Source organism: Terrapene carolina, unplaced genomic scaffold (genome assembly GCF_002925995.2).
Source record: "Terrapene carolina triunguis isolate 2854851 unplaced genomic scaffold, T_m_triunguis-2.0 Scaffold68, whole genome shotgun sequence".
NCBI classification, from domain to species: domain Eukaryota; kingdom Metazoa; phylum Chordata; order Testudines; family Emydidae; genus Terrapene; species Terrapene triunguis.
Window position 1 is genome coordinate 60,931,028 of NW_020664419.1, and position 21,833 is coordinate 60,952,860.

The 21,833-nt window shown below is 41.3% G+C and overlaps 2 protein-coding genes across 7 annotated transcripts in view; one reads left to right on the forward strand and one right to left on the reverse strand.

Annotated features, from left to right (window-relative positions):
- The window catches only part of ZFC3H1 (zinc finger C3H1-type containing), a 60,027-nt gene extending 41,716 nt beyond the window's left edge, over nt 1-18,311 (reverse strand). For 3 of the 4 annotated variants that reach the window (XM_024209096.2, XM_026648804.1, XM_024209097.2), the window contains exons 1-6: nt 17,343-18,311; nt 9,515-9,934; nt 5,350-5,376; nt 3,847-3,911; nt 3,364-3,562; nt 2,894-3,120 (exon numbers count right to left, since the gene is read on the reverse strand). In XM_024209096.2, coding sequence (XP_024064864.2) covers nt 2,894-3,120; nt 3,364-3,562; nt 3,847-3,911; nt 5,350-5,376; nt 9,515-9,934; nt 17,343-18,291 — 1,887 coding nt within the window. In that variant the 5' untranslated portion in view covers nt 18,292-18,311. The remainder of the gene's footprint in view (nt 1-2,893; nt 3,121-3,363; nt 3,563-3,846; nt 3,912-5,349; nt 5,377-9,514; nt 9,935-17,342) is intronic. The other variant, XM_024209095.2, reaches the window with a different exon arrangement.
- The window catches only part of THAP2 (THAP domain containing 2), an 11,377-nt gene continuing 7,842 nt past the window's right edge, over nt 18,299-21,833 (forward strand). For all 3 annotated transcript variants that reach the window (XM_024209098.3, XM_024209100.3, XM_024209103.3), the window contains exons 1-2: nt 18,299-18,463; nt 20,058-20,253. In XM_024209098.3, the coding sequence (XP_024064866.1) occupies nt 18,309-18,463; nt 20,058-20,253 (351 nt within the window). In that variant the 5' untranslated portion in view covers nt 18,299-18,308. The remainder of the gene's footprint in view (nt 18,464-20,057; nt 20,254-21,833) is intronic.

The following is a 21,833-nucleotide window of genomic DNA, read 5'->3' on the forward strand; positions in this document are numbered from 1 at the left end:
TATTTTTCAATCAAGTTCTTCCCAGCAGAGAAAGGAGGAGGCAAGAAAGGGGTCAACCGTGGCTTAAGAAGTCAAACTACAGCTTTCTTCTCTATGTAGAGACGAGATCAGCTGCAGGTTTTGAATGCTGTTTTCTCTGAATATAACAGCAGTTTCTACAAGAGATTACACAAGCAAACACATCCAATTATCAAACCCAAAATAAACTTATAAACAGACAATCAAGCTCCTGAAAATTAGCCAGCGTTAAAAGTTTGGGCACTCTTGAATAAAGTGTTTCTGAAAGAAATGGTGTTATAATTAACTTCTATTTCAGAACTCTATTGCTCCTGCCAATACATCACAGTAATTACTAAAGTTTCTACTGAAAAGCAAATCTGTTTTCTAAAGAGCCAAGTAATGACTAAACAGGAAAACTAAATACATAGTTATTATGGAACAGCACTCAGCAACTTTATTGTAAAGGTTGAACAAAGCTTTCAACCCTCACAGAGCTCTAAAAAAAAAAAAAAATCCACATGCATACTGAATTTGTCTTAAAAATTGCTAAGCCCCAGAGCCAGAGTTAGTTTTGTAAATTCTGGGTCATTCAGCCAAAGGGTTCCAGAGACAGAACTCCCACAGAAAAAGAACTGTGACAGGCACATGAGAGGAAGTGATTTGCATATGCACCATGAGACTGGTACACTTGATGCCTCATTCGACCAACTATGCAAAGGAGCTCAGCCTACATCAATCACTTGCTAGCTTACAGGAACAGACTATCTTGAACCTGAGCACACTCCCCCGTTTTTCTCCCCACAAAAAACTGAGTTCAAGTGCTGCTTTTGGTAGACTTCTGAGACAAATTTCAGACTACTTTCTGCTTGCGCCCAGGGGCTTGTTTTTGGAAGTTCTGCTTCAAGTGCCAGCAGCATTAAGGAGGAACAGCAGTGACTTCATAGGTCTGGTCAAATAGAGCTCTGTGTTTAAAAGCCCACTTTTCAAAGTACTCTAAAATCCATGTACATAAAGGAGGTTGTCATGAACAGTGCTATACGACAACATGGGGTACTTTGTGGTGCCAATTTGGAATCATTTGCTCAAGAGGTTCCTCAGATACAGCCCTACGAGTATAATGAAGGAGCAAGGAGGAAATCAAAGCTAGTAGCTGAGCAGCAGTGAGATGTATTTAGGAAATCCATCCATGGACCCCATCACAGGTGCCCCTCAGTCATGCCCCCTCTTTACCATCATTTCATCAAACAAGGGAAATTCAATGCCAAAACCTTTATTAACTAAAGTTGGCTAGCACTGCCTTGTGCCTCACAGAACATGGAGGGAAGGGCTAAACTTGAATTTCTAAAAACAAGGAAATGCAGAGTTAAGGTCATTTCCCATCCCCCTCCCTCCAAATCTTACCTCTGCCCCATGAGCAATACTCTAACCTGTCCCAGTTAAAGATCATATAACTATACCCTTCCTGAGGACCTGGAGGACAGCAGGGGAGAAGTGAACAAGGATACCATATGGGGAACTCCCAAGCCTTAACTTGACTAGGATAAAGGCTGAGGTTAGGATGGGCTTAACCCAACACTAACTATCTAAGCCTGACTTACTATTCTTGACCACTTTGCCTATTCCAGGCAAGCCCCTAAAAACTTGACAGATGTTGATACCTGTTTATCCTTGTCTTAAGGATTCCCTGTGGGACATCACCTTTGGTTACTCCAAAATGAGCCACGTAGTGCAGCCTGTTGGCACACCTCAGTGCTAGAACTCCCAGAGCAACAGTGCAGGACAGAAGGCAGAAAGGATGCATGATGTGTGAATGCCAATGCAGATAGAGAGTGCTGGTGAGCACTAAGAATATGCAAAAGTGTGTTAAAATGGGGTGAAATACTACTATCCCTCTATATTCTTGACTGGCTACCGCTGTCCGACAGTCCACTAAGTATTTCTAGTGGCCCTCAAACTCTAAAGTTCTTTCTAGAACTCTTTCAAACATTGTTACGTTATAAAACCAGAAATGGCCATTGCGACTATCTAAAGGGACCTTCTGTATAACAAGCCCAAAACACAGGGATCCCTGATTCCTCTAGCTGCAGCTGCACCTCTCCTGATAGAGAGAAAACTGGCAGCTTGCTGCAACTATTATTTGGGGCAGTGCAGCTACACCTAAATGAGATGAATGAGGCTAAAGAATTGGTCTGGGGACACGGCCACACAAATTTTGTTAGTGACAGGGTCAAGTTTCATTTGGTGCCAGTGCCTATTGCCAGCTCCAGGATGACAGAATTGAGGTTGGGTGCAAAATATAACTATTTCCTGATTTTCAAATTTAAGTTTAGTGATACTCCACATTCTGGAAAAGCAGAACCAAGCAATCCTAACTCTAAATTAATGACACTTTTTGCCTGTGAATAGACTTTGTTTCTTGATAGGCAATATATATTGTTGGTTCACTTCTGCAGTATAACATGATTCGTCTTAAAATGAGCACTTTTGGGGAGTACTACCCCACTGAATTTAATTTCCAGAACCACTGCAAAACCTAGTAAAAAGCAGTATTCTGGCTTTACACCTCCTAGAACAGGACTGACTACTAATTGGTTTATACTTATTTACACAGTTTTTAACATCTTTCATGCATCTTATGCTCACAACACTCTTATGAGAATAACCATTACCGATCACTAATTTTCAGGTGGATAAATCTATGTAGAGAGATTGAGCCATGACCAAAAACAGTCAGAAGAAGAATAAAAACAGTCAGATCTGGGATTAAAACACAAACTTCTGGCTCCAAATTCTATGTTGTAACCACTAAATATTCTGTTTCTCTGAGAGTTTGAAAAAGAAAGTATGCATCAATCAAGGATCTCAAATATAACACCTGAATACAAATCACTACCTTGCTTCTTGATCTCCTCTTTCCCCCAACAAGCTTCATGAACCGGTTGTACTGCTCTTCTTGATTTGAAAGGTCACGGATTTTTCGGATTTCTTCTTCTCTTTTTCTTCTCTCCTCCTCCTCCTCCTGTTTCCTCTGCTCCTCTTCTTTTTGACGTCTTTCTTGTTCCTTTTGCTGCTGCATTTTTTTCCATGCCTTTGTTTGCTGTTTCCTCAAAGCTTGCTTAGCTTTAAATAAAAATATATACAGGTAATTGCACCTCATTTCTTTAAAAACCTCCACACATATCCAACAAGTCCCCAAAGGTTACATTTTGCAGAAACCCTAAAAGTGTTGAGAATGAAAGGTATTAGTGAGTACAATATGGTGGTGAAGATTTGGTATTAGTATAAGCCTTACATAGCAGATTACATATTAGATTTCAGATGGATGACTACTGCTAACCATTTTAATTTTGTTAAGCATATTACCTGCAGTGCTGGTTTTTTTGGTTGAATGTGGTTTTGTACTGGCTTTGACTTTTTGCTGAACAGTTTTAGTCTTTGTTAGTTTTTCCTTGCTTTCCTTCATCACCTGCTGTTCTTTCTGCTGCCATTTCTTACTGGCAGACTGAAGTGCAAGAAGTCTAAGCTGCAATTCAGACATCTCTTCCTCCTCATCCGGTAGCTTCTTTGAGGATGGGAGGGAGAAAAAGAGGGGAGAGCATAATTGAAAACTCATGAAATTTGTCATTAGTTAAGTTCACAAAAGTCATTTTTCACACACAAAAACTTGAATGCGCAATTAGATTTCTATAAAGAGGCAAGCTTAAAATCCCACTCCAGATTTCATCATGGTCTTTGAGGATTTATGCTACCTATTCCTAAAGTGTGGCTTGACTTTACAACATAGAAAAAAAGAACCAGAAGATCATGCCACAAAATGTAAGATGATTTCAGCCAGAACACTCTTACCTTTTCAGATGTAGCATCTGAAGTGCTAAGCTTTCGTACTAATGTTTGTTCTTTGTCTTCTACTCCTTTAAAACAAAATAGCAAATTTTTATAAACATGACAAAGCTTCAGTTCACTTACCAGAACTACACTAAAACAATGTGCAGAACTGAACCCAAGATAGTTTATTAATATCATTGAGGTGTTAATACATTAAAATAGTATATTAAAAATAAAATTGCTGCAGATGTGTACTTTGAAAATGTGCTATTATAACTAGCATGACTGATCTTGCTTTGAGAAGTAACACCTTGACAGTACAGACTGGATCTTTGATCTTTTAATAGGGGAAAAATACCTTAGATGGAAAACTTATGTTTCTCTTTCTGCTTCTATGGAACAGAGTCTTCCCTATTTATCCCATAAAAAGGATGAAAGCGGTGTCTGCCAAAAGACAGGCTATGTCTACACTATCGCAGTAAGTCGACCTATGCTATGCAACTCCAGCTACGTTATTCACGTAGCTGGAGTCGACGTACCTTAGGTCGAGTTACCGCAGGTTCTACACTGCGGGGGTCGATGGGAGAAAATCTCCCGTTGACTTATCTTACTCTTCTCATCGGGGTTAGAGTACAGGGGTCAACTGGAGAGCAATCTGCAGTTGATTTGGCGGATCTTTACTAGACCCAATAAATCGACCGCCGGTGGATCGATCTCAGAGCGTCAATCTCTGCCGTAGTGTAGACCTGCCCACCGGCTGCTTTTGCTGAAGCAAGAGCAGCCTATGGGCCTTATAAAGTACAGCACTGAGCACTTTCAGTTCCACTGGAATTTAAGAAGCTCGGCACATCCCAGTAGCTGCTCAGGACCTTGTAGGATTAAGTTGAAAACTCAAAGCTGGAGAAGAACACTGGTGCACCTCCTCCACCTCCAATGAAGCCAGTTTTAGGGTTATCACTGGCCTGGTATGTAGTAAAACTCACCAGCTGAACTCTACCCTGCGGATATGCTTGACTGCCCACCAGTCACATTGCCATCAAATGGGAGGGGAAAAACAACAACAGCAGCAGCAGAGGAATCATTCTCCAAGATCAGTGGGTCTCAAACTTTTTTACTGGGGATCTCTTTCACATCGCAAGCCTCTGAGTGCGACCCCGCCCCCCCCAACACACTTTTAAAATATATTTAACACCATTATAAATGCTGATGGCAAGCGGGGTTTGGGGTGGAGTTGACAGCTCACGACCCCGTATGTAATGACCTGGCAACCGCCGAAGGGTCCCGACCCCCAGTTTGAGGACCCCTGTCCAAGATGCTTTCACTCCATATAAAAAACCCTCTTAGAGTGTGTCCCTACCCACATGCCAAACTAGGAAAAGAGAAACTGACAACCCACTTTTCTCCCTGCTCCCAAAGTCCTAGCAGAAGACTCTTCCTAAACATCAAGAAAAGTAGATACAAGGCAAATGCAATCTCAAAACATAAAATAGAAATTTTAAAAGATACAAATGGTATATAGCTCACCCTGGAGATCTCCCTGCTTGCCGTGTGCTTAAAAAAAAAAAAAAACAACAACACATATATATGAGAACAAGGGGCAAATGGGATGACGCCAGCAATGCTTTACCTTCATTTTCTTCTTAAATATTTCAAAAGCTTGTTACAGAAGCCAGACCCACAGACCATAAAAGTGTTAAATAAAAGCACATGGAAGACATTGTAAAAGCATCTGAAACCACTTTAAAGATTTGTTTTAATTTTTTAAGTTTCTTTTGTCATGGGGGGTGGGAGCACAAAAGGATTGCAGTACTGATTCTTGGGTTAAAACTTTACGTGAAGTGAAGCTTGGTATGCAAAGAAAGCTAACAGCATAGCTGAGTTATAAACTTTTACATTAAAACGCTAATAAGCCCTGAAGCATAAAGGCAACAGTAGACACCACTAAAATATAGCTGATGCAGATTGAGAACATTATTGGATTTATTAATAGTACTTCCATCCTTTTCACTTCCAAACTATAGCCTAGTTAGCCACAGAACATGTACAAGTATTTTTCCTAATAGCACATTCCTCAACACTTAGAGTTTCTCTCCATGCCCCTTCAATCCATGGATTCAAGGTGGGAAAAGGTGCAATTAGTGCTAATTGTGGTGATAGGAGTTTCTACAATGTGGAACACATGCTCCCTAAGGCTATGTCTACACTACCATGGTAAGTCAACCTATGCTACGCAACTCCAGCTATGTGAATAACGTAGCTGGAGTCGACATACCTTAGGTTGAGCTCCCGCGGGGTCTACACTGCGGGGGGCTGATGGGAAAAAATCTCCCGTCAACTAACCTTACTCTTCTGTCGGGGGTAGAGTACAGGGGTCAACCGGAGAGCGATCTGCAGTCGATTTGGCAAGTCTTTACTAGACCACTAAATCGACCGCCGGTGGATCGATCTCAGAGCGTCGATCCCCGCTGTAGTGTAGACCTGCTTTTCCCCAGAGATGGACCAAGACTAATGCATATCACACAGCCAATAGTCATATGGTAAAAATATATGATTAACAGAATAGGGCGACAAACAGCACCTTGGGGTATTCCACAGAGAGGAAGATATAGAGCCTCCACCTGAGTAAAAGGAGGACAGTTAAAATTAGCATTAAAACTTTGTTTTAGAATTAAGGCCTGATTTACACAAGGAAATTAGGTCAGTATAACTACATTACTCGGAGTGTGAAAAATCCACAAAGCTGTTAAACCAATCCAACCCCCTTGTGTTGACAGAGAATTCTCTAGTCAACCTAGTTACTACCTCTTGGTGATATAGATTACCTACACTGACAGAAGCCCTCCCATCGGCATAGGTCTTGTCTACACTGAAGGCTGCAGCTGTGCCCCGATGAGGTTTTAAGTGTAAAGAAGCCCCCAAATAGCTCTTCAGCTATAATGCACCCACAAGGGCCTTTTAATAGCATTTGATATAAATATCCTGTGATACAGGACGTTTTCTTATAATCTCCTATGCACTGTATGCAGCCCTGAATAGTATACACTCATTTATCTTAGAAATACCTACTTCACTTGAGATCAATTTACAGTTGTTGAAATCACTTGGGATGCTCTTGCTATCAGATCCTGGGATAAAACTAAGATTAGTGACAGGGCTCTTAGCTGAACACTCTGCTTTTACAATGTGTTCCCTTGAGTGTCCACCAGAATCCAAGTTCTGATAAGTCTCAGGGTGTGGTGCAAAGCCCATTTATTCTGTTTTTTTTCTGGTTAATTACTATGCATTGCGATTATTAATTTGGGTTGTATATTATCATTTGACCTTCTAAGGCATACTGGAGATACTCGTGGTACTGGTCATGCAAGTATAATTTAATAGTGGCTTATGTAAACTGTCTGCTTTTAACATTTTTTATGTAATGGGGTTAGCTCCTACCATGTTAGATACTATATATGAATTAAAAATAAATTGTGCATCCAAGGATTACAGCATTCATTTTACCACTAGCATACGTCCAATAGCAAAAAAAAGGCTGAGAGGGGATATGATTGCTCCCCATAAATACAACAGAGGGGTAAACATGAGGGAGGAAGAAGAGCTATTTAAACTCAAGGGCAAGTTGGCACAAGAACAAATGGGTATAAACTGGCCAGGAATAAATTTAGGCTGGAAATTAGAACACTTCTAACCATCAGAAGAGTGCGATTCTGGAACAACCTTACAATAGGAATAGTGGGGACAAACAACCTACTTAGTTTTAAGCTGGAGCTTGGTAAGTTTATGAACGAATGATATATGGAGTTGTCTGTAACCACAGAGGACTGGATTCAAAGCAGGAGATCCCTTCCAGCCCTATGTCCTGCAATACAGAGTTAATTCATCTTGTGTTTACGTTCTTATTTTTATGAATTTGGGGGTTGGGAGGGGGTGTTTGTTTTTAAATAGCTCCTTTTTATTCCCCAGACTCACAGGTGTGTCAGTTTTACTCCTTTCTCTACATATTTACTCGTCCTATATTATATTGGTTCTTGCTCGATCACAAGAAATGACTGCTCCTCTAAGCCTGGTATTAAAGCCACATCCACACCTTTATCATTTTACCTTGATTACTGTAATAAGCTTTTGGGTCTCCGTACCTTTCACCTTCCCCTGTCCAGTTTATCTAAAGTACTATAGGTAAAACCATTTTCCTTAACCACTTATTCTCTCATTCCCTTCCTTTACTGGTTTCTTATCTCCTGTTGTATCATGCTCAAGCTAATCATCTTAACTCTCAATGCCTTTGTCTTACATTTCTCATGCTCTGATGCTTTGTATCTTCTCAGATTCATGCTTTCTTCTGTGCTGTGTCTACAGTTTAGAACACCCTCCCACTTCTGTTCATCATGCTTCTATCTGGCCCTCTTTCAAACCCACTTCTTACACAAATCTTCCCTACCTCTTTCCCCTAATGATTTCTCCACTTCTTTTCCTTACCTGAACTCTTACCGTGTGTTTTGTTTTATATTACAACTTAAGTTCTTCTGGGCAGGAACAAGTAACATTTATTACACTACAAGAAACACTTACGAGATAAAAACTCTCACTCTAGAGTATATGATTGTCACTAAATTTCAATCCTCCTCTTTCGGCTTAACAGAGATACTTTTGCCATTGCACATTCTAGTCTCACAAGAAGGAAGTCAGTAAGGAAAAGAGAAGGAAAACATAAGAGATGATTAAATGAAAGTCCAAGATTCCAGTTATGAGCATGATGCCCCAGGCTGTCAATTTAGCTTTAAAAAAAAAACAAACAAACAAACAAAAAAAACCTCAAGAAAACGAACTACATTTCAAAAGCAATAAATCAGCTCTTAGCACTAGTTATTCCACCTATTATTTTACACTGTTAACAGCAATGCTCCCAGTGAAATTTAAGGCTGCCACAGCTCTCGTTTTCAAGGTTTTTTTTTGTTTATTTAAAAAAAAAAAAAACAAAGACAACACATGTTATAACAGTAATCAATTTTGGGCTTGTCAAAATTAAAATTACCATTTTTCAGTTAAAAAGACCAGCACTAAATAGCATAATATAATTACTGATAACCTTTTATTTAGGATGCCACAGTCAAGAGCCGCCAAGTATGACATCCATGTTTGGCCTTCAGGTGATGTTACCATAGTAATAAAACTATGTATTTTTTAAAAAGTGTTTCTTTAGGCTATTAAAACTGAAATTTGTTGGATTTTAACAACAATTTATTGTAATATGTGCTATATGTTTCCTTTCTATAGTTAGTTAAAGTGGATAGGGGAAGAAGGCTGATTAGACAACTAGTGATTCATCAATTTCACTTTCTGAGTCTCAAGCACTAATATAGTGTTGAAAACCTAAATATAACAGAAGGGAAATATTCTAATGTTGTTCTCCTGCCCTACTCTCTCTACAAACAAGTTATTTATATTCAAGTTAGAAAATTTTGTGAAAATATTTGTAATTTATTTTATATTTTGGATCAAGCTTTAATTAAATGTTGAAGATGTTATACTTCAAGACAAGTTCCAAATTTAAAATAAGTTATTTGATATAAAACCACTTTCTTTTAACAATACCAAGTTTCAAAGAGGCACAACTTTCCCAAATATCTAGTAGAATCACAAAGATTCTTGCTGTAACAGGTTAATGCAGACAGGAATGTTCAATAGTTACCTTGACTGGATTCTGTGAGTTCAGATTTTTGTGACAGCTGTTTTGTTCCATCTTTAGTTTTTTTCAATCTGTTCCTCTCAGCCGGTGTAGACAGTTTTTGCCTGAGAGGTTTCAGTTCAAATGCCTGAAAGGCTATAACCTGATTTTTCTCCTCAGGAGACACTTCTTTTATAGCTTCTTTTGTAATACTGACATTTTCTACAGCTATTTGGTCCTCAGCGTTTGCTGTTTTAGCATCATCTTGGTGCACAGTTTCTTCTCTGTTATTCAGAGCCAGTTTTTCATCTTTATTAATATATTCAAGTTCAAGCTGAATCTGCTTGTATTTCAGAAGAAGATCCTCAAAGCTTTCTTCCACACAGTTTTCATTTTTAGATGAGTAGTTCTGTTTTCTAGATGGGGATCTTCCAAAAGTTTTGGCTGAATTATTTGTTAAGAAAACTAAATTGAATCCATTTCTGCCCTTAATATCATAGAGATTAAGATACAATCAATGAAGATTAAGCAACAATATGTAACAAATTAAAATGTGTTCTCCCACTGGAATAATTTTGTATTATAACTTCATATGGAACTCTCCTCCCCATTTTCAGAAACAGAACTTAATTTGTCAAACACATAACAATATGCATATTTTATACATTAGTCTTAAGAACAGAATATAAAGTTTACATACTCATCACACTTACCCACTGTCAAGTAGCATCTTCCTGCTCAATTTCATTAATTCATATTTCTTTTATAGGCTAACTTACAACTGTTCTCAAATGTAGAAAAATCCCACATTTTGTGTTTCATTTTTTAAGACTTCTGTTTACTCTTACAGCTCAAGGAATTGCTCAGCAAGTCTCCTTTCTCTCCAACCACAACCTCCACCTCACTGGAACTGCAATGGTGGAGGCTGATAGGGAGGAGCTCACCTGCTGGTTAGACTTGCTCAAGGCAAATTAGTGAGCGTCAGACTTCTCTGACAGAAGTATGACTCAGCCACTGACTCTCTCTATGTGGTCTTGAATAAGTTACTTAACTTCATTCTGACACAGTTTAACCATCCATAAAATGCTGAGACCAAGCCACAGCAGTTAAAATCTGTAGCAACCATGTCCCAACATCTGAGCTAAAGCCACAGATAATTACCACCACCAACTAAGAAAAGTACATCACAAGGAGCCAAGGACTCCAGGACCTATCATCAGAACAGTCAGGAATACAGTAGTTTGCTTTGGAGCCACTGCTCAGGACCAAACCTTTTGGTTCACAAGGGGTTGTGCATGCATTCCCAATGGACACCGCTTTTCTATAGGGTTCTGGCTTGGCAACAGGGGCCTGACCCACAGCCCAGAGCAGATAATGGAAAGACTCCTGATGACTTTCATGGATCAGGCCTTAAGTGCACATACACAATTCCACGAGAATGCAGAATTATCTTATTAAAGACTGTATTTCCTGCCATAGTGACACATGGAAGATTTTTATAGTAATGATTATTAACATTAAGATCGTATATACTAAAAGTGCCTATTATGATTTGAAGAAGTCATGTAAATATATTTATTAAGAAATCAAAGTACTTGCCTCCTTTGAAAAGGTATTTGAAATCTGATATAGAGAACCAGATTATATTATTACTGCTACTAATACTAATGATCTAAACAGCCGTCTAATACAGTGGGAGCCGTGATCGGCCAGACCTGCGGATGGGACAGGTAAACAAACCGGTCTGGCCCACCAGGGGCTTTCCCTACACAAGCGGCAACCCCAGTTTGAGAAACACTGTTCTAATACATTGTTAGACCAACGTGTATTACACACTATTGGTGTATTTACAGACTGCTGAAGGCACTTAAGATATTCCTTGTGCTTTATTGTTTACATGAAACCAGGACCCAAAGATTACATCTATTTGGACAGGTTATAGCTAAACTAAGCGCCTATCATAGTTTCTTATCCAAATAAACATGAGTTCTTGTAAATTTAAACCAACCTATTTGGCACAGTTCAGTGTGAACCAAAAACAGCAGAAGCCCCTCTAGCATTTTGAGTTTACTAAAACATCTACATTAGAACTTCTTTTACCCTAGTCTAAACTTTAGAATGCTAGCATAGCTATTTAATAACTCTTCTGTTGGACTCTGCATTAATTAGACTAAACGCCTTAATTCTCCAAAAGTTATATCTATACTGCAAAAAAATTGTTTTAACCTGATAATGAGTCAGCCTTGCTCCTTGTGCAACAGGTGAACATTATGATAAATTTAAGATACTTTTCCACTAGAGCTGATGTGTACTAACAACAGAGCTAAAATTAAAGAACAATGAAATTTCTGTAATCTGTGAATTTAAACATGCTGTGTACTCAGATACAGAACCATAATTATCTGCACAGCATTTCAAAGCAAAGCCACCCTCATGACCATGGGGGCACGAGTGGCCTGAACATATCAGTATGTTCATCTCTGAGAGAGGTTTGAATATCTTTGAAAAACATCCTCCAAAAACTGCTTAGGTTATTCTAGCAAAACATTTACTATTGCCATAACACGTCAAGCCTCAGCATAATGATCAACCAGGATAAACAGTGTACAAAACAAAACCAAAAAACTAAGATAGTATATACAAAAGTGCCTATTATGATTTGAAGAAGCCCTGTAAATATATATTAATAAGAAATCAAACTACTTCAGAATTCTGTAATGGGTAATCCCAAACCACCATAAGTGGGATATTTGCAAATTGATAAACATTGCAAAGGTAAAAAAGTAAAAATGCCCCTTACACTGGTAACTGGGGGGGCATTAGCAGACAATCCTAAAGTTTGGGGTTTTTTTAAAGTATCTTTATGTATTTTTTTTTTTTAAATCTGCTTAATGTAAGCTATTTAGAACTATTCTGTATTTATTTCTCTTCTCTCCTGTGGGATGGCCTAAAGGTGAGGAACACTAAGAGGATTAGAGAAGCATGGGTTTTTTGTTTTGTTTTTTTAAAGAATAGGTAAAAAATAGTAGGGGAAATGCCCTAATGTGTCTCAAGAGTGGAAGTGGTGAGGAATTCTTAAAAATACAATTTAAAACGTTTACACAAATATCATCTAGGACTAGGTTAAGGACAGGCAACACAGATACAAATACATGGAGATTAAAAAAAGACAGGCTACAGCTGTTATCCTTCAAAACATTCTGCAAAACCTTCATTCTGAGCAGAAGAGCCAGTCAGGTTAAAGAAACCCTCAACTCAGCAACTAAAGACTGATGAAAAACAAACAACGAAACAGTTTGGAACTTATCTCCCCATTTAATCTACAGATTTGAAATTTCAGCCAAAAAATAAAAAAAAAAAATGTACAAAATATAAGAACAATCATACTGGGTAGGACCAATGGTCCATCTAGCCTAATATCCTGTCTTCTGAGAGTGACCAGAACCAGATGCTTCAGAGGGAATGAACAGAACAGGGCAATCTCGACTGATACACTCCATCGTCCAGTCCCAGCTTCTAGCAGTTGGAGATTTAGGGACACCGAGAGCATGGGATTCTGACCCTGACCACCTTGGCTAATACCCACTAATGGGCCTATCCTCCATGAACTTATCTGATTTTTGAACCCAGTTATACTTTTGGCCTTCACATCATCACATGGCAGTGAGTTCCACAGGTTGACAGTATGCTAAGTTACTTTACTTTGTTTTAGACCTTCTGCCTATTCATTTCATTGGGTGACCCCAAGTCCGTATGTTATGCGAAGGGGTAAATAACACTTCTCTATACCATTCATGATTTTTTAGCTGTCTACCATATTCCCCCTTAAGTAGTCTCTTTTCTAAAATGAAGTCCCAGTCTTTTTAATCTCTAGTTTGGTAGTTGTTCCATACTGCTAATCATTTTTGTTGCCCTTCTCTGCATCAGTTCCAATTTAACATATCTTTGTTGAGATGGGGTGACAGAACTGCACACAGTATTTAAGGTGTGGGTGTAGCATGGATTTATAAAGTGACATATTTTCTAACCCTTTCCTAACAGTTCCTAATATTGTTAGCTTTAATTACCGCTGCAACTATCCACAGTGACTCTAACATCTCTTTCTTGAGTGGTAACAGCTAATTTAGACCCCATTATTTTGTATGTGCAGTTGGGATTATTTTTTCCAATGTGCTTAATTTGCACTTATCAACATTGAATTTTATCTGCCATTTTGTTGCCCAGTCACCCACTTTAGTAAGATCCCTCTGTAGCTCTGCTTTGGACTTAAACATCTTGAGTAATTTTGTATCATATGCAAACTTTGCCACCCCACTGTGTATCTCCTTTTCCAGGTCATTTATGAATATGTTCAAAAGCACTGGTTCCAGCACAGATTTTTGGGGTACCCCACTGTTCACCTCTCTCAATGGTGAAGACTGGCCATTTATTCCTACCCTTTGTTTCTTTTCTTTTAACCAATTACTGATCCATGAGAGGACCTTCCTCTTATCCCATGACTGCTTATTGTGCTTAAGAGCTTTTGGTGTGGGACCTTGCCAAAGGCTTTCTGAAAGTCCAAATACACTACATCCACATGCTTGCGGACATCCTCCAAATTCTAATAGATTTGGGGAGGCATGATTTCTCTTTACAAAAGCTGTGTTGACTCTTCCCCCAACATATTGTGTTTGTCTATGCACCCGACAATTCTGTTCTTTACTATAGCTTCAACCAAATTTGCCTGGTACTAAAGTTAGGCTTATCAGCCTGTAATTATCAAGATCACCTCTGAAGCCTTTTTTTAAATCAGCATTACATTAGCGTGTGCGTGTGTGCAGAGGCTGATTTACATGATAGTTTACATACCAGTTAGTACTTGTGCAATTTCTAATTTGAGTTTCTTCAGCACTCTTGGGTGAATTCCATTTGAGTCCTGGTGACTTATTATTCTTTGAGTTTGTTCCAAAACCTCCTCTACTGATGCCTCAATCCGAGACAATTCCTCAGATTTGTCATCTAAAAAGAATGGCTCAGGTGTGGGGATCTTCCCCACATTCTCTACAGTCAAGACTGATGCAAAGACTTCATTCAGCTTCTCCGCAATGGTTTGTCTTTGAGTGCTCCTCTAGCACCGGACTGGCCAGCAGTCCCAGCGATGGTTTGGCATGCTTCCTGCTTGAGTTACTTAAAAAAAAAATTGCTGTTAATTATAAGAGAAACTAGCTAATGACACAAAAACTCTTTCTTGGCCTAACCTTATTATACCTTTGCACTTGACTTGACAGAGTTGATGCTCCTTTCCATTTTCCTCACTAGGATCTGACTCCCATCTTTTAAAGAATGCCTTTTTGACTCTAATCACCTCTTTTACTCCGCTGTTTAGCTATGGGGGCATTTTTTTTGGATTCTCTTACTTTTCTTTATTGGAGGTATATATTTAGTTTGAGCCTCTATCACAGTGATTTTTAAATAGTCTCCATGCAGTCTACAGGCATTTCACCCTTGAGACTATTCATTTTAAATTTCCGTTTAGCTAGTTTCCCTTTTGAAGTTAAATGCTACTGTGGTGGGTTTCTTTGGCATTTTTATCCTTAAAAGGATGTTAAATTTAATTACATTAATATAATATATGGAGATATACCTATCTAGAACTGGAAGGGAACCTGAAAGGTCATTGAGTCCAGCCCCCTGCCTTCACTAGTAGGACCAAGTACTGATTTTGCCCCAGATCCCAAAGTGGCCCCTTCAAGGATTGAACTCACAACCCTGGGTTTAGTAGGCCAATGCTCAAACCACTGAACTATCCCTCCCCCCTACATTATGGTCATGATTACTGAGTGGTCTGGCTATATTCACCTCTTGAACCAGAGGCTGTGCTCCCCTTAGAACTAAACCAAGAATTGGTTAAAGATGTAAGGAATTGATAAGTATGCTGTGAATGAACATCAGTTGCAAAGTTTACCCACTGAACTAAAAATTAAAGCCAAAGAAAAATGGGAGGAGTACTGAAGACAAAATTGAAGTACTTATCTGTAACAGGAATTTAGACTCCCACGTGTATTCCCTTCTAAAGGTTAGCTGTACCTCAGATGGGGATTTCTTCCACACCCAACAATTAATCTCCATACTCTACAAAAGAGTTCACAATCCAGACTACTGACATCACTGAGGCTCCTGAGACATTAAGAAATATTTCCTGGTGCTGTTCAAAAAGGAGGGGCTGCTGGAACCACGTATGCACAAAGTCCTGGTTCCATAAGTGGGGGATACCACTTCTCCCTGTCAGAGATCACACATACTAAAGACTTCTCAAAGGGCTACTTGCCACTGGAAATTCCAAAGAGGGCTCCAGAGCCCATATGTGTATATCTACCCTGAAGCTTGGAGCAAACCTCCCAGACAGGTAGACAGACTCACACTAGCATACTAAAAATAGCTGTGTGGACATTGTGGCATGGGCAGAGGCTCAGGCCTGGGTCTGAGCTCAGGTGGCTGGCCCAAGCCTTTTCCAGGGCTGCAACATCCACACAACTATTTTTTGCATCTGTCCACTTGCAGTGTAGACTATCACATCATTCTCTTAGCAGGGAAGTGAAGGGTGCTGCTGAAGGCATGTGTCCAGAAGTCCTCACTACACTAATACCAACAGTAGTACAGGTAGCTGCACTATTTTAGAGTGTTGTAATATCAACTGTGGCAGGTGACAAAGGTTGGGGTAAGGACAAAAAATGATTAAGCATTTCATTTTGAAATCCTATTTCTACTTTAGAGCATATAAATTATATTTCAAAATCTCAGTTCATTAAGCAGCAGTGACATTAGCTCCTCCTGTGTAATGTTTACCAATAAATTATGTCTAAAACCCAGTAAAGCAGGGCTACGATCTTCTCAATTGTTATTTCTTTTAAAAAATAAAATATCATTAGTTTCTTCATCATAAAGGGTGTAAAAGTTTCTGAAAGCACACCAGTTCAGTGCACCCATTCCTGACCCTCCACCAATGCATGGTTTTCCCACTGTAGACCAGGACAAAGACCTAACCAACTTAAAGTGAGAGAAGCTTCCTCACTGGTTTTGCCATTTCACCTGCCATAGGAAGAACCATTAAGACTTTGTCCAGACTGTCTGACCAACACTATTTAACATCTGATCATGCAACTGTGACCAACAGTCACAGCTTGTATGGCTTTGTATTCTAGAGCAAACAGGACTCTGCTTCAAATGGCCACATCAGACAACACTGGGCTTGATATATGCGCTACGCATACATCTCCCAATTAAAGTAGAATCAAAGCAAAGCAAAGCACAGCAATAACCAAGATTCGAAGAAGTCACAACTCTGCACTACAATTGACAATGCTGAAAGCAGACTGGGAGATGTACTGAACTCATCACTGCCCAAGAGGCGAAATTAGCAACTTTAGAATTTTACTGCTCAGATAATTAGTCTAAGTATTTAGGTTAAGGCTCCCTTCCCTGGGGCTTTGAAGGTCTCCTGTCAGGCTGGGGAGGACAAGGCCACATGGAACCTAGCCCACTGAGTTTTGCATCAGCCTTCAGGCTTTGCTCCTAACAAAGCCCATCAGGATCAGTGACCCAGCTTCACACCAACCCCTCTTCACGCACCCTGGGGAATGCGACCCTGAGGCTCAGCCCTTAGATATGGATGGGAGCGTGCTCAGGGTTATTATGCTGTTCGAGGCGCTTATGCGAGGCCTTGTAGATAGGGCCTGAGTGATGAGCCATTCCCCTTCCCCACAGCCGGGTCCCAGCCACACATCGCTGTCGGGGAAAAAGGGACACAGCCAGGCCCGTCCCGAGCAGTGGGAAGAGGCCACTTCTCCCCCCTTGTTGTCCCGCACAAGGATACACTTCCGAGGGGAGGGCTCCCTCCAGCCCTGGCTGCAGCTGAATCCGGGTCCTCCCCCGCCCCCCGGCGGCCTTCCGGGGGGGTTGCTTCCCCGATCTCCCCCACCCCGGCTCCTGCCCCAGCGGCCCCCGCCGCGGTAAGGCCTGCCTCGGAAGCGGAACCGATCCAGCGCGTTGTGGCTGCGCTCCCAGAACGAGAGCCTGGGGCCAGAGTCGGAGTGGGAGTGGGAGCCCGGAGGCATCCGCGACGACGGCAGCGGCGGCGGGTGAGAGCGGAACGACTCCTTGGGCCGGTAGCCGCCGTGGCCGTGCAGGTGGCCGAGCTCCGGGGGCGGTTGGTGCCGCGAGCGGGGGAAGCGGCGCGAGGAGGAGAGGGAGGCGCCGCCGCGGAGCCCGGGAGGCGGCCTGCGTCTCGAGTAGGGCCTGGTGCTGATGAGGCCGCTGGCGGGCTCGGAGCCGTTATTGTCATCGTCGCTGATCTCGCCGTCCTCCAGCTCCCCCTCCTCCTTCGGGGACAGACCGCTAGGCTCCAGCGGCGCCGCCTCGGCAGGGGCTGTGGCCGCCGCCATGGGCCCGGTCCAGGCGCTCCGGAGAAGCGGGGAGCGGCTCGTAGCGGCACAAGCGCTTTCGGTTCCAGAGTAGCCCAGCCCCAAAACTTCCCCACCACGTCTGTCTTCAGGATCCCCCCGCCTTACCCCTCCCCCCGCCAGCTGTAGTCTCGCGAGAACTAATAACTCCCCTCTCTCACCCCCCCTCTGGAGGGGAGGGAAGCCATGGTAGATTGCGTCATAGAGAGGGGCCGCGCGCTGTATCATGGGAGCTGTAGTTCTGACTAGCAGACGGGGCGCGTCCGTTATAGAGGGGAGAGCCGGCAACGAGTCGAGCCCGGCCGTCCTGCAATGGGGCGGCGGCGGATAACGGTCTCCAGGGGCGGCGGCGTCTTCCGCCATGTTGGTGAAGGAGCTGGATGGAGCAGCCGGGAAGCCGCCATCTTATTAAAGGGAAAGAGCGAGTCTCCCCAGACCACCCCGTGTGCCGCCTGCGAGAGGAGATGCCGACCAGCTGCGCGGCGGCGGGGTGCGCCGCCGTCTACAACAAGAGCGTCAACGTCAGCTTCCACCGGTACCGCCTGGGCTGGGCTGGGCTGGGGTGGGGTTAGGCCTGGCTCTCCGGGCGGTTCTCTGCCCCTGGAGAAGCCGGGTTTGTGTTCGCGCCTTCGGCTTTCTAACCAGCGGTCCTTCCGCCGCCCTGAGAGCGGGCTATAACGCGCCGCTGCCGCGCGGGGCGGCTCCCCTGTCTGCGCGGGCCGAAGGACTCCCCACACCAGTCACCCGTGTAGACACGGTTCAGCCCCCTCCGGGCCGCCGGTGTGGTGCTGGTGAAGTTTAGCCAGCGCTATGGAGAGCTCATGGAGTTCCGAGCCAGTCAAATGATCCCTTCAAAGAAGCGAATTCCGGGTAACTATTGTTATAGTTGCATAGCCTCGAACCAAAATCTCAAAGGCTTGGCCAGGTTTTTTTCCTCTTGACATTCAGATCTGCCCTATAACAAGAATGAAAGTTGAGCATTTGAGAAGGGAAGAAATTGTTAGTCGGTCCTGTCTAAAGCTGCCATTTGTTTCTTTTGACATCTTCTAAACTCTGTCCAATTAACAGCTGGGAGAAACAACCTCACCTCTTCAGACAAGGGGTGAACTCTCAGTATGCCCCTCTGAGACGCTCAAGCAGCCCTTTAGCCACACTATGGAAGGTCAGATATTATTCCTGGTATTTTTGTGCTAAAACACAAATTTTAACATTTGACAGTTGAACCTCTTAGACTTTATTTATCCATTGAAGAAGAAAAAAAGGGCACAAACCCCATTTTAAAAACTCCTTTATCGGTCATATTTAAATCTTAGTTCAGTCACTTGTGTTTTTTGGACTTAGTATTTGGAAGCTAACTTCTATGAACAGACCTGTCAAGTCACACTAAAACTTGAGGGAAACATTGTCATTTTATATTCCTTGTAAAGATGAATTGCAATGGGTTTCTTTGAACAAAACACAAACTTAATTTTCTTTATTATTTTATATTTATATTACAATAGCACTCAGAATCCCCAAAGTGGATTTGGTTTGTTTTTCCCCAAAGTCTCCCCACTCACCCCCCCCCCCCCCCCCCCCCCCCCCCCCCCGCATTATTATTATTTATCTGCAATCAAAGTAAAAAAAGACTGGATAGATTTCTAGACCAGAAGGGACTGACGGTGAGGTAATGAGCCATCCCTGAACTAGAGCCTCATTAAGCCATATGCAGTGGTGAGTCATTCCTGTGCTCAGCGCAGCCATTCCACAAGCCAGGAGCTGGTCTGGTGACTCTCCGGGCATATACCAGCCTCACAGGAGACACAGCAGCTTGGTCAGCCCAACATGACTTTATGGCTTGGAATACCACTACCTGATAGTGGTGACAGACTTTACAGGCTTCGGTCTGCTCCAGCCCTGCCCTTGTTCCACCTTAACTCCCAGCCCTACCCTTGGCTTGTTCCAATCCCTCTCTTGACTCCAGCTCTGGTTCCTGGCCCAGCTGTCGCTGCATCAACTGGGCCGCACCCTCTACGTCTTGTTTTCTGACTTCTTGTATAACATAGGCCATAGAACTTCCCCAAAATAATTGTTGTATAAATAATACTAGTGATATCTTATCTAATTATTTCTATTGTCTTTTCTCTTAGATTTCCCTTGGATCCCAAGAGAAGAAAGGAATGGATACGTCTTGTAAAACGCAATAATTTTGTGCCGGGCAAACACACTTTTCTTTGCTCAAAGCATTTTGAATCCTCCTGTTTTGACCTAACTGGACAAACTAGACGACTTAGAATGGATGCTGTTCCTACAATTTTTGATTTCCCGGCTCATCTAAAACTCAGGGTAGGTTATTGGAATGTATGTCACTCTCTGAAGTCTTCTGCATTTTTTCAGTTTAAAAAAAAAAAACCACACACACACAAGTGACCATCCCATACAAAATTTAAAGAAAATAAACTCAAACAAAAGGTTACTTAAACCGTTTGTCCTTATTTTATAGTCATAACACTATAGCATGTCTTCCACACCCATCAAATATTTTTAAATGGAAAAATGTGATTATAAAATCACCAGTGTTGGTAGGGAAACAAGAGTATGAATAGTATCTGAAATTACTTTTTTAAACGTTGTTTGTTTGTTTGTTTGTTTGTTTTTGTTTTGTTTTTTAAATGGAGATTGTGTCCATTTATAAACACACACAACTATAAATCTATTGCTGCCCAAAACTCATCCCAGAGATGCCCTCAATTTAGTCATTTAACATTGCTATGTGGTACAACATATTCCCAAATTACTAGAATAGAAATATTTAAACTTTTGAAGAAATGTGATTCCAGAGAAGTTTCTTCCATTGGCAATTCAGCATGTTTGCTAGTATGCCCCAGTCTTTTTCTTCCTTCCTTCCTTCGGCATCACTTGCTTTACTATTGTTACCAGGCAAGCAGTTTTGTAACTCTCTCACTTGCAACTTATACTAGCACAGATCATGGTGGATTGATTTAAATCATCTATACTAATCATGATTTAAATCAGCAAGCAGAAAACCTTGATTTAAATAAGCAATTTTAATCTATTTTGTATTTGTGCTTTCTAGTTATTTTTCTAAAGGAAGGTTGATTCTCATTGGTTGGGGACCATTAGAACATTGATTTGCAACTAAATATAGCCTTCGTATTAAACTTGGTGGTATTTTTTTGCTAACCAGGTAGATACACTATACGTATACGCATTGTTTGTGATAGTTTAACTTACATTTATTTGGATTCTGAAGTTTTACTTTTTTATTATGTTATAAAATTGTGAATGATGCATTTCTTATTTATTAGATGATGAATTTTTTTACTTGTGATTTGTCAAGTTGCATTTGGATAGAAATTCAAATCTAATTAAGAGTGCAAAAACATCATTATAAGGGCTTTTTTATTATTAAATAAAGCTACCTTAAAAGTGCTGGATACATAAGACAAAAAGCGTATCAAGAAGTTTATCAAAATATTTTGCATTTAAAATTGACTTATTTATCAACGGAAGTGTAATATGTAGATAGTCAATTGAACTGATTGATTGTTTCTGGTTACTATGTCCTTCAAGATTTTAGAACTAACAGATCTCTCTTTCTCTCCCAGTCAGAGGCACTGACTTATTTTTCTCAGTGGGTGCTCCACTCCTGCCCCTGTTCTGCCCCTTTCCCTGAGGCCCTACCCTCGCTCCGCTGCTTCCCACTCCCGACACCCTACCCCCGCGCCGAACAGCCGCTCAGCCGGCAGGTGGTGAGCACCCCCTATTTTTTTTTCTGTGGGTGCTTGAGCCCAGGAGTGCCTATGGCGTCAGCGCCTGTGCTCCTAGTATTTATTTATAGATTGGAAAACAAGCTGTCCTGCCTTTTTTTTTTTTTTTTTTTTTTTTTTTTTTTTTTTTTTTTT